This window comes from Aptenodytes forsteri, unplaced genomic scaffold (genome assembly GCF_000699145.1).
Source record: "Aptenodytes forsteri isolate BGI_AS27 unplaced genomic scaffold, ASM69914v1 Scaffold61, whole genome shotgun sequence".
NCBI lineage: Eukaryota > Metazoa > Chordata > Aves > Sphenisciformes > Spheniscidae > Aptenodytes > Aptenodytes forsteri.
Window position 1 is genome coordinate 4,163,187 of NW_008794443.1, and position 13,292 is coordinate 4,176,478.

General features: G+C 38.2%; 1 protein-coding gene across 1 annotated transcript in view; it reads left to right on the forward strand.

The window, feature by feature from the left end:
• RERE (arginine-glutamic acid dipeptide repeats) overlaps nt 1-13,292 on the forward strand; it is a 60,767-nt gene that overhangs the window by 15,218 nt on the left and 32,257 nt on the right. Inside the window, exon 2 of the mRNA XM_009289787.1 lies at nt 6,532-6,602. Within this exon, the coding sequence (XP_009288062.1) occupies nt 6,532-6,602 (71 nt within the window). The remainder of the gene's footprint in view (nt 1-6,531; nt 6,603-13,292) is intronic.

A 13,292-nucleotide genomic window follows, 5' to 3' on the forward strand; every position in this document is an offset into this window, starting at 1 on the left:
GTTCATGAGTGCTTGTTGGCCTTCTGAATTGTATCTTGTTTTGTAGGGAACTTATCTTGTCAGGGTTCCTGCGTGAACATGTATAGCCCTCAAGCTGCCAAACGTCAGTAGCCGCAACCAAGTCCACTGCCTGACATAGTACACTCAGAGACAGCAAACTAGTGACTTACTTAACTAGGATGAGTAGGCATAAAGTGGAATGGCTTAACTACAATTACGGGCCGCTCAGTCCATAATTCCATGTAGTGAGATGAGTAACATTTTGAGTATTGGATAGTATTTCTTTGAAAATCAGGGGGCTAGGAATTGTATATCACTGTAGAGCAACTTCAATGGCCATGACGCTGAGCCATTCAATTGATGACATGTTTAAATTAGGAAATTTACAGTCAGTTTGATTTTTTTTTTTGTTGGGCTTTTTGAGTGAAAGGATTGAATGTTAAGGTTAGTAGAAATGAATATTAATATTGCAGGAGCAAACAGATGTCTGAAACATACCTGTATTGTGAGTTCCTTTCTAGAATAATAGATGTTGAAATAACTGACCAGAATTTCTTTCAGGTGTCTGAATGGAGAAGTTTGATTTTTTTTTTGTTGGGCTTTTTGAGTGAAAGGATTGAATGTTAAGGTTAGTAGAAATGAATATTAATATTGCAGGAGCAAACAGATGTCTGAAACATACCTGTATTGTGAGTTCCTTTCTAGAATAATAGATGTTGAAATAACTGACCAGAATTTCTTTCAGGTGTCTGAATGGAGAGTGCATATGGGTTCATTGTATTTTAGGCTGACAAACAGCCTCAGGCTTCAGACTTCCATTTAGTGTGAAGAGAGTACATGTCACTCAATTTATATAAATCTGCTGATCAGTAAAAGAATTCAGAAGCAAGTAAACTTGTCTGTGTGAGGAGCATCTTTATTTTGTGATTTTAAGTATTTTAGCTGTTTGTTTATGACAAATGGGGCATCTTCTGTAGTTGTCAGAGTGGCAATAGATGCTTGGATACAAAGCAGCCTAAGCAATAGCGATGAGAATTGACTGAAGTTGTCTAAGTCTATGCAGAAGTTCTCTGCAGCCATATAGAGCTAAAAATGTTCCAGAAGTATGTGATCAGCGGGGGAAAAAAAGGGTGCAATAGCACATTCCAATGTGCTAAGGATAAGGAGGGTCTTATTCTGTATTTTTCATGGGCGTAAGTCTCATCTACGCAGGTTTATTGCCTTAGAAAAATGATACGCGGTTTTTCTTTGTTGCTTGGGTCTGCATCAAAGCTGTTCTTCAAAATAATGTATTTTGGATTTCTGGTAAATGAAAGTAATTGCTCTTTATGGTGAGTTTTGAGTGGCTAATGTGAATGCATCTATAAATGTTCTCCTTTTGGCATTTTTCCAGTTTCTAGTGTTCATGACATTGCTTTGCACCTGAATTAACTTGTTTTCTTATCTGTATGGCCTCTATTGCTTTGGAGACATCTTAACTGGATGTCATCTTTGTTTTAAATCTTGGCAGGCAACCAGCAGTGCCTTACTTAAGTGCAATATACTAGTGAGTCAACATGTTTGCTTTATCCATAGTAGATGCCAGATTCTCTTACTTTTGTGTCAGCCATTTCAGAGGGATGCTTAGCTGTTTATTCTGTGCGCTGTCTGATAACATTCTGAAAATGAGGCTTGTGAAACTGAAATATTAAGGAAAAAAAAATCTTGGAAGTTGTGGTGTTTTCTGTATCTGAAATCTTGCAGCTTTTTATACACATTCTTCAGTGAATCCTGAAAAACTTCCTGCAAATGAGTGATGGAACATCACGTAAATGGATGAGTCACCTGGGATGCTGAGCAGTTGGTTTGAGTGAGTAGAGGGCTGTCTAAATGGAACGATTAGCCAAGGAAGTCTGGGATAACAAAATGGTGCAGGAATACTTTGATGTGGTTAAATTGCTGTAGCTTCTGAATAAACTGAATCATACTGTAGTGATGCAAGGAGGCGAAGAGGATGCGTTTGGTGCAAGGTAGTTCAGATTCTTACCTCCCAAGAGAGACTGACTTCATAGCTTCTGTGGGATTTTCAGGATTTTGGATGAAAAGTGTGAGTTACAAGTCAAATAGATTACTGTTGTTCTGGTGTTGATGGTTGATTACATACATGATATTTCAAGCTTTTGAAATGTACATATGCATGCTGTTGCAACAGCTGCTACTATCTTAGCTAGGAAATACACAATTTGAAATTGGTTGTTTGGAAAAGGCAGGTTGTACTTGAAATAAATGGACATAATTCTTCTTCATTCTACAGAGGTACTGGAGGTTGTTACAGAAAACTGTTTATTGTTGTGTTCTTACTAAAAAGGAAAAAAAACCCCAAGATTTTAGTGCATTTTGCATCCATGAAACCTCTGTTTCTCTTGAGACTCCTGGTGTAAGACATTTGGTTCGTCGCATTATGGATAGTGAAAATATGCAGCAGAGAACTTCAAACTGAGACTACTTACATAGATACCTATGTAGCCTTGCTATTTAGCATGGTTTCCTGTGATGCCATCATCATTAAGACAAATCGCTATATTTAGTAAATACTTGGTTAGCACTAGCATTTCTGAAAGATTGTACTCCTGACCGTGTCTCCTCCTCTGCTGTAATGCTAGAGTGGTATTAAGGATTCATAATAAATCCAATATGAGTTAACTCTTTCTCACAATTTCCTTTTACTTTGCTTTAAAGTTTAAAATTCTTTGCTCTAAAACTTTATTTAATGCTTATAGCATAAAATTGCCTCTAAACACCTGCCTTCCTAGTGTTGATTGTTTCACGCTCTAGTTGATTCCATTATCCTTCTTCTCTTTGTTACTGTCTCTCAATTTAGTTGGGGTTAAGTTTGTATCAGGTGGACACCTGGTAAAGAGATGCCAGCTGTACTGAAGTGGAATTCTTACTTTTGTTGGCATTTTTATGCTAAAAAGAGCTGTGCAGAAGCTCTCAAAAGAGGCCAGGACTCATACGGAGCTGTAACTGACAGTGAGCGTAGGGAAGGTCAGTAGTGGTGCTTCTCATGTAAAAAAGCCTTTCGGAACTAGTGGCCTGAGAGGTCATGAATTCATTTCAGTGCTATTTTTGTGGATGCTTTTGTAGTGAATGATCAAAACTTATTACAGTAACAGAAATTCTCAGAGATTTCAGTTAGATTTGGGTAAATTAAGCAATGTTAACTTCTAGTTAATAGGAAAAAAAATTAGGAGAACTGCCTGGTTTGGAACTTGCATGCTAAGTTCTGGTTCAGAACACTCAAGCTGTGAGTTGTTACATTTGTGTGTCTTCTAGTGGGAATGTGGACATAACTCTGCTATAATTACATTCCTTCTGTACACTTGGAGAGGAGCTTCACTGATGCTGATAAAATTATGATTTCAGATTAATCCAGATTCTTATCCGGTGCCTTTGACTCTTGCTATAAAATAAGCAATAGATTTTCAGCTTAAAAAAAGAAATCTATTTTGTCAAGCTCATTTGACTTTATCAAATGCTGTTGAGAAGTGATTAACAGTGCAATTTGCGATGGATGGAGAACGGTGTGGTAAAGAAGCCTGTTTTAGAAATGGTGTTGCAGGTAGAAATTTGACGCTTGGATTTACAGGCTTTGCTTCAGATGGTTACTATGGTTATGTGATAAACCAGCAGGAAGCGACTCCTTGGTGGTTACAAGGCACAAGCATTTGAGAGGATGCAGATGCTCTCTGTTAAAGCCTACGTTCCAGGCCACCCTGTGGTGCACTGTTGTTGTCACTTAGCCCTCGGTTCATACTTATCCGCATGTGGTTGTGAGATGTTCCTGGGCAGGTGATCTGTTCTGTCAACTTGTGCTCCATGGATTTAGTTTTTTTTACTTCAAGGCATTGCCTAATCTATTCACAACTAGATAGTATTTGTGCTAAATGGATTTTATTCTGAAGAGGAGAGTCTAAGTAGCCTTTTCCCATTTCTGTTCTAAAAGCCCCTGATACTTGAGTTCTCGCAGCAAGGTTTTGGTGGCAGTTGAAGCGATTGCTTTTAGCTGTTTGCTAGCCTTTATATTCTCTGGGGATGTAGACCAGAGTGAGCTTGCTTGTCGTTTGTAGAGTTTCTTCGGAAGACTTTCTTCTGCAGAAGTCAAGGTGACCTGCCTGACTTCTGATACTGATGTGCTCTGACCTCAGCCTGATTCGTAACCACCTAAAGACGAGCATCTCTTCCAGTCTAGATTGAAATCATGGGTTAGTATAACTGAGAAATACTTTTGTCTTTGAATTCCTTCCATTGAATGTGGAATTTTAGCTATACTGATCAGCAGGCTTAATTTGAGCCTAGTATGTAGAGATTATTTTATGGCCTACTGGGGGAAAGAGGTACTGCTCTGCTGTCATGGTTTTGCAGTTAAAAAACACAAATGTGTCAATTCGATGGGTAGTGCCTATAGTGAGGGTGCTGGAGGTGAACAGTTTTGCATCTGAAACACAGTGTACTAGCTTTGAGGTGTAATTCTTCTGGGACTGGTTGTTTTTTAGAAACCTTGACTTACAGTGCCTTGATGTGCTGCTGACATGGGATAAAATAATGGCCTAATTGCAAATTTGTAGAGATGATCTGAAAACAGAATTTAGGAAGATAAGGGAAGATACAGAAAAAATAATTTCACACTTTTTTAAATGGCTGGTAGAAAATCTAGAACTATTTCCAACTTTCCCCCCTTGTGGTCTCACTGCTGAGATGGAGAGAAACGTCTCCTGGTGTAAGCAGAACACAAATTCTGTGGCTATGAAACGTCCCAATGTAGGAAGGGTTTTTATGGTATGAAGTATTGGACTGTAACTCAAGTTCACTTCCTTGCTTCATCCAAAAAAACCGCCCATAACCAAACCCAAAAACACAACTCTCTGAAATCCCAGCCTGTTGTCTGACTATTTCAGGCTACAATTTCTTGCCTGTGAAATGAAGATACTGGTGTTTTACTGGAATACTAGTATAATCTAGTGTTGCTGGGTATCACTGTGTTTGTAGCCAAAAGCAGCAAGTCCGGGCCTGCATGATTGCAACAAGCAGTGCGGAATTTGGGGAAAGGTGCTAAGTGCCTTTAAAGCTTTGTTTGCCAGCAAAGTTGCTTTGATCCTGGCAAAACATCAGTTATCTGAAATTAATGAAGATGGGTACTCTACACCTCTATCTGTCATTAGAACAGGATATTATACTGCTGCCACATATAAAATGAGATGCACAACCATGTAATTCCGGCATATATCATTGAAGTGCTACAGATTTGAAATGCTTGGCCTTTTTCCAGCTTGGTTGATATAGCTAGTAAGACTCTTCCTGCACTTTTGATAGTCCTAAGGTAGTCCTGCTAAATAGCTGCTAAGTTTCTTTCTTTTAAATTAATCGTTGAGTTAACTCTCAGTGGTGAGAGAATTCCTGAGTACAGGTTGGGTTTCAAATGGTTAATGAAGGGTTTCTTTTGTCTTTCAGGAGGAAGATGTTTTATTGCGATAAACAATGACAGTGCATCCTTAGGAATGCTCTTTGTGGAGCATAAGAACTAGAAAATATTTGTCTTGAGCAACTTTTAGATTTTTACAAGACATGAAGCAGGGTATTAGTTGTGTTTTGAAACATGTCTTGTAAAACTCTAAGACTTTGGAATTTTCCTGTAGAAATATAAAAAGGCTCATGGAGATTCACTCCTAGAATAGCTGGTGTTCTTTGTGTCTTCCATCTTTTGAATAGCAGTTACCTATCTGAACATAAAAGGAGAACACAATGACTGTCCTTTAAATATTTGTTTGGCTTTGAGAATAGTATCTTTGCCTTCTAGCAAGCTGTGTGTGAATTTTCAGATTTCTAAGGTCATTATCATTAATCAGGCACTTCTTTCTTATCCTTGCTGTAATTTTATTCTGAGGCACCGCTTTTGTTGCGGTTACTGCCAAGACTGTTTTTAATACAACAGACCTTATTTTACAGCAACCCTGTAGAGTCCAGTTGTCAAAAGGAAACAAAAATAATTACTCAGTTTCTGTCAAATGTAATTTGAGAAAGCCCAGTCCTTCCCTGAGGTAAATCTAATTTAGTTTGCTGCATTTCATCTATGATTGGTTGCCTTGGTTTTCTTCACAATTAGAAGAGAAAATATGTTAGTGCTACCTTCTTAATAGCAAGCTAACCACAAAAGATCTGATTAGTTTCCTGTCTTATTTTGATCTGGTTCATAGGTTGTGACCTGGTCATTTTTTTGAACTGAATTTGGTCTTTTATGACTTCCTTTTGTTTTTCTAGCAAAACGTCTATTCAAATCGAAGTTAATTTTTATGCAGTTAATTCCCTTATTTATCATCATAAAGCATCTAGTTTCTATTTTTAGATCACACTTGGAATAAATTACATGTTATGCAAATGAAGTGGTGGCTCTTTCTAAGCTTAAGCTGTTTTTTAATTTATCCTGTTTTTATGTTCTTTCTTGGAGGTACAGAAGTTAATTTCCATTATTTTAAAATCTTGTTTTTTTTAAAGATTGCGTATATATTGAAAGTCGCCGGCCGAATACCCCGTATTTCATCTGCAGCATTCAAGACTTCAAACTGGTAAGGAAAATTTTCACATATCCTCCTTTTCCCTGCCCCATTCTCCGGTGAGATGGCAATATTTCTTAGTCTGTATCTCTTCCTGTAGCTCCTTGCTCCTTCTGAGTAAATCTTTAGCTTCTGAATAGTAGCTGTTTTGCTATTAAGACAGTGATCTGTCCTTGGTATAGACTTAATTAACTGGGCTGTAGAGTTCAAATTGTGGTCTATGTCATTTTAATGTTTTGGAACCCACAGAAATATTAACTTTGAGTTGAGTGTTTTCGGGAAATTGTGGCTCAGTAAGTTAAGTTGTTTTTTGTTTTTTTTTTTCCTGGGAAGTTAAATTTGGCTGTGCCTTTGCCTCTAGCTTTATATAGCACAGCTGTGTAAATGGAAGCATGTGGGCTGACTTGTGGTAGCCTGTTTATCCCAGCTGATCGGTGGACTGACAGTTGAGGATGCAAAGAGAGACTAGACCAATATGACAAGTTTGATTTGGAAAAATACAACATTTGAGAATGCTTTAGCACTTTATTCTTTAAAAATGAAAAGCCGGGGACCTGTGCAAGAAAAAATTAGTAGGAGTTGTGGTTTGCCCCTTTTTGTCTGAATTTTTATGCTTAAAAGGTAAAACACGTTCATTCCCCGTATGCTGTAGCTGCACAGAAAACCACTTGCTGCTTACGCAGTGCAGAGCAGGAAGCTGCTGCCTGTTGGACACAAAGGGCACCTATGCTTGTTTTGGACTTTCCAGTGCTTTGGGTAGTGTAAGGGGGATATTTGGAAAAGGTAACTGTTACTGATCATCTTGCTGTTGTTGGTTTATGGAAGTTCTGAAAATGTAAAACTGTCCTTCTTATCAATGCATAGTCTACAGACGTAGATCACCCACTATCTGTTGCTATCAGAATATATCTTCCTTTTCCAAGGTTTCTTATTCAAGTCTTCCATTTTACTCCTTACAAGTTTATTTTGTGAGGCCACAGTGAAGGAGAACGTGTAGACCTTCTTCAATATTGACGGCACTGCTTGGCACTTGTGAGTGCGGGCTCTCTTCTCTCTCCTGCCCTCCCTCCCTCTCTCTCCCCCGCCCCTTTTTTTAAAAGGAGTTCTTGAATTTGTAGTTAACAGGTTCTAGCAATGGGTTAAGCCACAGTTGTACTACTCTTGCGCATTAGCAGGTGCTTTTGTGTCTGACTAGAATTACAATGTGATAGTTGCCATTCTGGGCAATAAGTTCCTGCTGAGTTGCACTAATTGCTCAGGATATTAACAACAAAAGCTGAAGCTTCTGCTGTCAGCATTGGTCTTGTACAACACATTAAAGCTGTTTGCAAAACTATGTGGGAAATGTATTGCAGTATGTTTTAGTACCTTTAAAATTTTTTTTTGAGTGGTTTCTCTTTCTCATGTTTTCAGCACGCAAAGGATATGACATCAGGGTTGCTGGCAATTTTGCATATTTTTTCACATGGAAATAGTATCATTGTTTTATGTTTACTTTTGCCTGCTCTGAGTTCTTTAATTTCTCTGTTAGATTTTTTTCTTACTGACATCATGCATAAAAGGAACTTGTAAAAATGACAAAACCAGAAAACCCCCTTGATGCTGATTACGCTAGCAAAACTGAATCTGCAGTGTGTTTGTCACTGATTTTACTACTGGGGGAAAGGAAAGATGTACAGTGGAAAGGACACTTGATTTCTCTTCTAGTGGGAAATACCAACAGGAAAACAGTCTTGTTTTGCCTTCAGCTAAATATGTCAAGTGAAGCAGGGAAGTTAAAGTCAACAGCTTTGAAATGTCGCCTACTAATTAAGTACATTATCATGTTGGTTGTCATAAACTAAAAGTTTTTGGCTGAGTGTATGAGTCTTACCCTATACTTCCTGTTGTTCTAGGTGCAGTTCAGGCATAGGAGTTGATGGTGGTGTTTTTTTACTGATAAAAACAAGGAACGTAAGCTTGCATTTTAAAAAAAGGGAGGAGGGGGTTAAAAATGACAAAGCAAATGCTGTCTGATATACACATGTGCTATCTTGCAGTGTAAAGGTACTGAGGGTCATTCTGGGGATGAGGCTGGAGTACCATTCAGTTTCGTTCTTGAAGTAAACTGAAGTTTGACTTGCTTTTTCCAGTAAGATCTTCAATCATAATTAGATATGATTTTATGTTTATTGTGGAACTAGAAACTGGTTCTATGAAGTCTGGCAGTCTCTTCTATTTTAGTGTTCAAGCGTCCTTCATTTGACAGACAGATGGCAGGAGGCAAAGAAGGCAGAAGCAAATACTGAAGTATAGAGTGGTGTATTCCCTAAAATAGGGCTTACTCCCTTTCATGTTACTCAAGTTGTATTAGAAACAGCATCTTTGTGGTTAGAACTGTTTTGCCTGCTTCACTTTCACAAATACCAGTGTGGAAAATGGGGTGAGATTACTTATAACTTGATGAAGTCATACTACTCCAGAAGCAGATGTCGCAAATAATTTCAGAGCAGCTTTGTATTCTAGTGTCTAGATCTTGTGGCCTGGAGAAACCAATAATTGTTTTCCTATGCATGCTCTTTCCAGTTCCAGCAATTTTGGCAAGTAAAATGGTATGCTTTGTTGCATTAGCTTATACTTCCATCAGAAGTTTCTCTTGAGGTTAAGATGAATCAGTCTACTAAAAATTCTACTAGAGGAAGAGCTCTTTTGCTTTCCCGGAGAACAATTGCACTTCACCAATGGCCATAAAATCCTCGTGATGAAGCTTTACTTACTGGTAATTTCTTTGTAATCTGTCCTGTTGCCATCCTGCATTTTGTTGCTGTGTGTTGCTTTGCATGAAGCAGAGCTGTGATGCTGCAGAGATTGGTCGTTCCCTTCGTGAGTTGTATTAGTTCTTGTATTAGGATAAGCTGAGGTTGGGAGGAAGAGCAGCAGATTTGGTTCCCAAGCGTTGAGGGCAACTGGAGGAGCGTAGCTAGCTTTCTAGGTCTGTCTCCTGAGTCAAAAAATCAAATGGTGCATTAAGGAAGGCCGTGTGGGAAGAAGTTAAGTGATTTGGTCAATCCAGCTTACCTATGTTAGAAACTGTCATGGGTAACATTTATCCTCTTTTGTCTTTACCATTTCTGTGGTACTGGGTTCCTTCAAGCTTTCTGGGATTCATGTAAATGACTTTATGGAGTTGAGAAGTAAAATATGATTAACTATGATGTGTTGTGTCTTAGGGAAACTGTCAACAAGAAGTGGCACTTTAAGGAATTGTCATGTCCGTTCTGGTCTGCCATTGCTTCAGTACTTCCATAACATGGGTTTCACTGTAAGACTAATACCGTCTTTCAAAATCACTTCCAATAACATGTTGATAGTCTGATACGTGCTTGGGGAGAGACCTAACTAACACCAGCACCAAAGGTGTGATGGGAGTACTGCTCTGCTATGCGAACTTCTTGGCATGCTTTTAAGAAATGCACTGACTATTCCTGCAGCTGAGAAACTGCTTTGAAAAAGCATTGATTTGAAACCTGCGGGAGCCTCATAGAACACTGTTAGGGAATAAAGATGATGACAGAAGGGACTTCACCTGTTCCTTTATTGCTTGTCCTTTTCCACTGAGTTTGGAAAACCATCTGTAGTTCAGATGTGCTATTTAGCATCTACTTGGTATAATGCGCATCAGACTTCGAGAAGGCAAATGCACACTCAATTCCTGGTCAAACTTCATAGATTTTTTTTTTTTTTTAATGCCTAATTCTCTATGATACTTAGAGGGAACTGTGTTAATCTAATGATATGCCTCCCCAGCCCGTATGTCTGATGGTCCGTAGTTCTGGTACGGTTTTGTGTTTTGGTTTTTTTACACCATGTTTCAGTACACAAGGATGTCCAGTAAGGTTTGGAGGTGATGAAACAAGCTATCTGTTAGTCTTAAATATGAATGCTTATCAATTTTCCTTTCTCCCATAACTGTCTGTGAATACAAGTGGTAACTGCCATTTGTTGGGGAGCTAAGAAGTTTCACTTTTTCTCACTAATGATATCTGCATAGAATATTCGTAGTGAGAAAGCAATCAGGAATAATTTTCCTTCTTTAAAAGCTGTTTATGGCTTAAAAGCCATAAAAGTTGCCTGTGTTTAAACATGAGTTTCTACAAATAGGAGGAGGGTGTTTTTGTTGGTGCTGGTATGGTAAATAGGAATGGAAGATACTTCAGTAGCTTGTGGCAGCTCAAGTTCCCTGATGTTTTGCTACAATGTTGTGTTTTGGATTTAGAGTTACGGCATAGCTGAGACTCATTTTAATGGTGAATTGTTAAGAAACTAGTCAAATTAACTTTTTTTGTTGTTCAGAATGGTGCGTGATATGAAAGGTACCACAGGGAAAAAATGATAGTGTCTTCAAGGAAGTTTTTGTTTGTGTCTGTTTTCTCCGTGGAAGATGCCACAGCAAGTACAACCACACTTGCTTTTACTTTGCCTTGCCACAAAATGACAGTGGATGTGAAAAACACCTTCTAAATAGATACAGTTCCTTTCTGGTGTAGTAGTATTTTTAGAATCCAAGGAAATTTCAGGGCTTGTTTAGGACCCAAGCAAAGGGTTGGGATTCAGGAGTGAGGCAACAGCGAGTATTTTTAAGGCACAGTGTCTTGGATCTCTCCTGTTATTTTCATCTGTCTGAACTTTGCTTAAAAAAGCAGATGGATGGTATGCAGGAGCTGGGAGTGAGTGAAAACTCACTTAGACATTTCAGCTGCTGGCTGCATGCTGAGATCTGAGTGCTGGGTTCAAAAACCAGCCGCCTGTTGTAGGAGCCTTTTAGGTTCAAAAATTGGTGAGATTTCAGGATGGGTGAGGGAAGGGATAGCAGGGAAACGTGCAGATATTTTTCTTTCTCTCTGTTTTTCAACAAATTAGAAGTGCAGTGTTGGTCCAATTTATCTGTTGAATCAGATGCTTCCTTATACCACTAAAAAAAATGTTCTGTTTTTAATAGGTCATATTTTTCAGCTTTTGCCTTCTAATCTGTTTTGTCTTCACATAATCAAGAGTTTTGCTGCAATTTCTATAGTGGCCACTAACTGGGATTTGTTAAATTGATAGTAAATTTTAGTTAGGGCATTAATTTTGACAAACGTTCTCTTTGCGTTCATTCTGTGTGACAAACTCTCGAATTGATTACCAGTATCTATCAGATATTTTGATGGAGAGGCACAGTGATCTTTTTACTGGCAATTGGTAGTCCTTTGACAAACCATCTCAACTGTGTTTGTAAGGTATTCTATAGGAAGTCCATCAATCTTCAGGCAGTCAGCAGAATTTAGCATAAAGGTAATTTTGTTGATGGTTCTTTAAAGGCCAAAAAATGCTGCCAAACCCACTGTAGCCTGATCTGAACCAGATCTAGTTGGCAAAGCTTCCTCTGTGCAGCGATCTATTAAATTCCACAGAGACGCGCAGATCTAATACAGTGCAATAATAGAGCTGCTGGATAAAAAAAAATTACAGATTTCCAAATAGTGTCATTATGTTAGCTTTTTTTACTATACCAGATGTCTTCACTAAATAGACTTTTTTTGTTAATTTAGCTTTTATTAAGATAGCAGTAATTGCAATGTAATTTAAGTTTCTCTCTGGAAATATTCAGGTATACATTTAGTACGGGTGTTGTCCACTGATGACAACAGAACTCTCAAGTGCTAAGAATGTGTGCATTTTCATTTATAAACCTGAGTTTAACATTGTATCTTTTTTTTTTTACTAGTAAGCTTGATTTCTGCAGCAGTAGATAGTAACCTGGTTAGTTAACCCATTTTTCTTGAAGGGAAACAGCAGGAATTGGTGGAAAAGAATTGAAAGATAGGAATGGAAAGTGTTTCCTGTGAATCTTGTCTTGCTTAGAACAGGATTTTTTTTTTTTTCCAGCTGCCTACAGAGTCAAGCTGCTTAAATAAAAATTACATGGCACTTGGCACTTCGTCTTGCTTAGAAAAGGATTTTTTTTTTTTCCAGCTGCCTACAGAGTCAAGCTGCTTAAATAAAAATTACATGGCACTTGAGCAGACGTTCTCCAATGCAAAAAAGATGTGTGGTGCTTAAAGTGAACGTTAGTTTTCTTTGTAATGGAGTGTTGTGCTGTACTGCAGTGTGTAAGTGTATTTTTGTTGCACCTCTGTTTCTCCCCACTCGAAGAACAAGATGCCCTTTTGTCTGAGCTGGATCGCTGAGGCTACCGGTTCTTATCCAGTGCTTCTGGTGTTCTCTCAAGGCAGCAGTTCTGTTGTGAAGTGACATACCGAAGATGTAAAAATACAGAATGATGTTTCGGTAGCTCTCATGCTATTTTGTTGGCTACTTGTGATGATTTGATTTTTGTTGGGAATTTTGCAGAACGTTTTGAGGAACAAGTTCTTTGGGAATCTGCTGTTCTATTTTTGCTGTCAAATACTGAAATATTTACTATACTTGTGAATGTTGACTGTTACAAGTACAGCTTCTTTTTCTTCTCCTTAGAGAAAATGATGGCGTGGTGGGTCATGTGAAATGGTGTAATATGCCATAGATGCTTTCCTTGTTTGCTTCACTTCACCAGTTTTGAATTATTGAACTTAATACATTTTAAAACTGAAATTGCCTTAGCCTATCAGAAGAGTATGAGATCGTTACCTGTACTTTAAAAAAAAACCACAACAAAAACCAAGTTATTACATTCCCGCCCCC